A 1,578-nucleotide genomic window follows, 5' to 3' on the forward strand; every position below is an offset into this window, starting at 1 on the left:
TCAACTATACCTTTACAAAGAAAAAAAGAATTACTTGCTACCTGCAAATTGTTTTTGCAGATTTTTTTTACTTTTAACTCTTTGAAAGATTATTGCACATGTGTTTTTTTATTTGTAACTTTTTCAAATTTTAGGAATTCTTTGACCATGTGAAAAAACTTTGGGATGACGAAGGTGTGAAGGCATGCTTCGAGAGATCGAATGAATACCAGCTGATTGACTGCGCACAATAGTAAGTTTGTTCTTGCTCACATTATACATCTCTTTGAAGAGTATGATTATGTTCAGGATGATGCACTCCCCCCAGTATTACTAAAGTATCTTGAATGCAAAAGAAAAAATACCCATTGTTGATGAGTTGAACTGCCATATGGGGTTTCCAAGGAGCAGCTGGTGGATTTGAACTGCGGACCTTCTGGTTAGCAGCCATAGCTCTTAACCCACTATGCCACCAGGGCTCCGTCTTGAATGCAAGGAGCAATAATTAACATTTTATCACATTTAACATTAATCAGCTTTAAAAGTGAGATATGTTTAGTATTAGGTGAAGAATTAAAAATCCAGTAAGAACCAAGTTTCACAGAAGAACCAGAGCCATTTCATTCATCTCAACCTGATGATTGTTTTCAGTTCTATTCTTTTCAGTGGGGGGGCTTTCTATAGAGTCGGAGCCCTGGTGGTGCAGGGCTTAAGAGCTCGGCTGCTAACCAAAAGGTCAGCAGTTCAAATCCACCAACTACTCCTTCAAAACCCTATGAGACAGTTCTACTGTGTTACATAGGGTCGTTATGAGTCAGAATCGACTCAACAGCAATGGGTTTTTTTGGATAGAGTCACAGGCATATTTGTAAATTATAATGTGCTTAAATATTCATTATTATATTTTAATTTTGGAACTTGTTCTTATTGTTAGATGCCATCAAGGTGATTTAGACTTATAGCAACCCCATATGACAGAGTAGAACTGCCTCATAGGGTTTTCTAGGCTGTAATCTTTACAGGAGCAGATTGCCAAGTCATTCTTCCTCAGAACCGCAGGCAGATTCGAAATACCAACCTTTTGGTCAGCAGCCAAACACTTAACCATTGCACCACCAGAACTCCTTAATTTTGGATCAGGGATCTCCAAATTAAAATTTTTAAATAATATCAGCATTTGCAATCAAGTCCAGGCTCTTACTTAAAGTAAAGTGATTCTCCCATACACAACAGAAGTAGACTAGAGCCTTGAAAATAGAAGGTAATTAATAAGTTAATATTTGATTAAAAAGTTTCATAAATAGAAAGAAAAGGAGCCTGGTGCATAAGGTGGCTCATTGTTTGTCCATGAAGCACATATTTTTCTATTTTCTTCTGCTGTTTTAGTCTACTCTACTGCTATCAGGGAATAATGGTACCCAGAAAAATGTTGAATAACCAATAAGGTTACTATTTTTGGTAACAAAAACTGTGTTTAACAAGTATTATTAACTCTGGATAGCAAGAAATGAGTGATTTTACATTTTAAGTCTGTAAACTGTAAAAATTCATACTTAAGGAAGAAGTTCCATAAGCATAAAATCTGGGAATTCACATATC

The 1,578-nt window shown here is 36.0% G+C and overlaps 1 protein-coding gene across 1 annotated transcript in view; it reads left to right on the top strand.

The window, feature by feature from the left end:
* Window positions 1-1,578, top strand: part of GNAL (G protein subunit alpha L) — a 129,524-nt gene that overhangs the window by 75,242 nt on the left and 52,704 nt on the right. Inside the window, exon 5 of the mRNA XM_004385795.2 lies at window positions 135-232. Coding sequence (XP_004385852.1) covers window positions 135-232 — 98 coding nt within the window. The remainder of the gene's footprint in view (window positions 1-134; window positions 233-1,578) is intronic.

This window comes from Trichechus manatus, unplaced genomic scaffold (genome assembly GCF_000243295.1).
Source record: "Trichechus manatus latirostris isolate Lorelei unplaced genomic scaffold, TriManLat1.0 scaffold00146, whole genome shotgun sequence".
Lineage (NCBI taxonomy): Eukaryota > Metazoa > Chordata > Mammalia > Sirenia > Trichechidae > Trichechus > Trichechus manatus.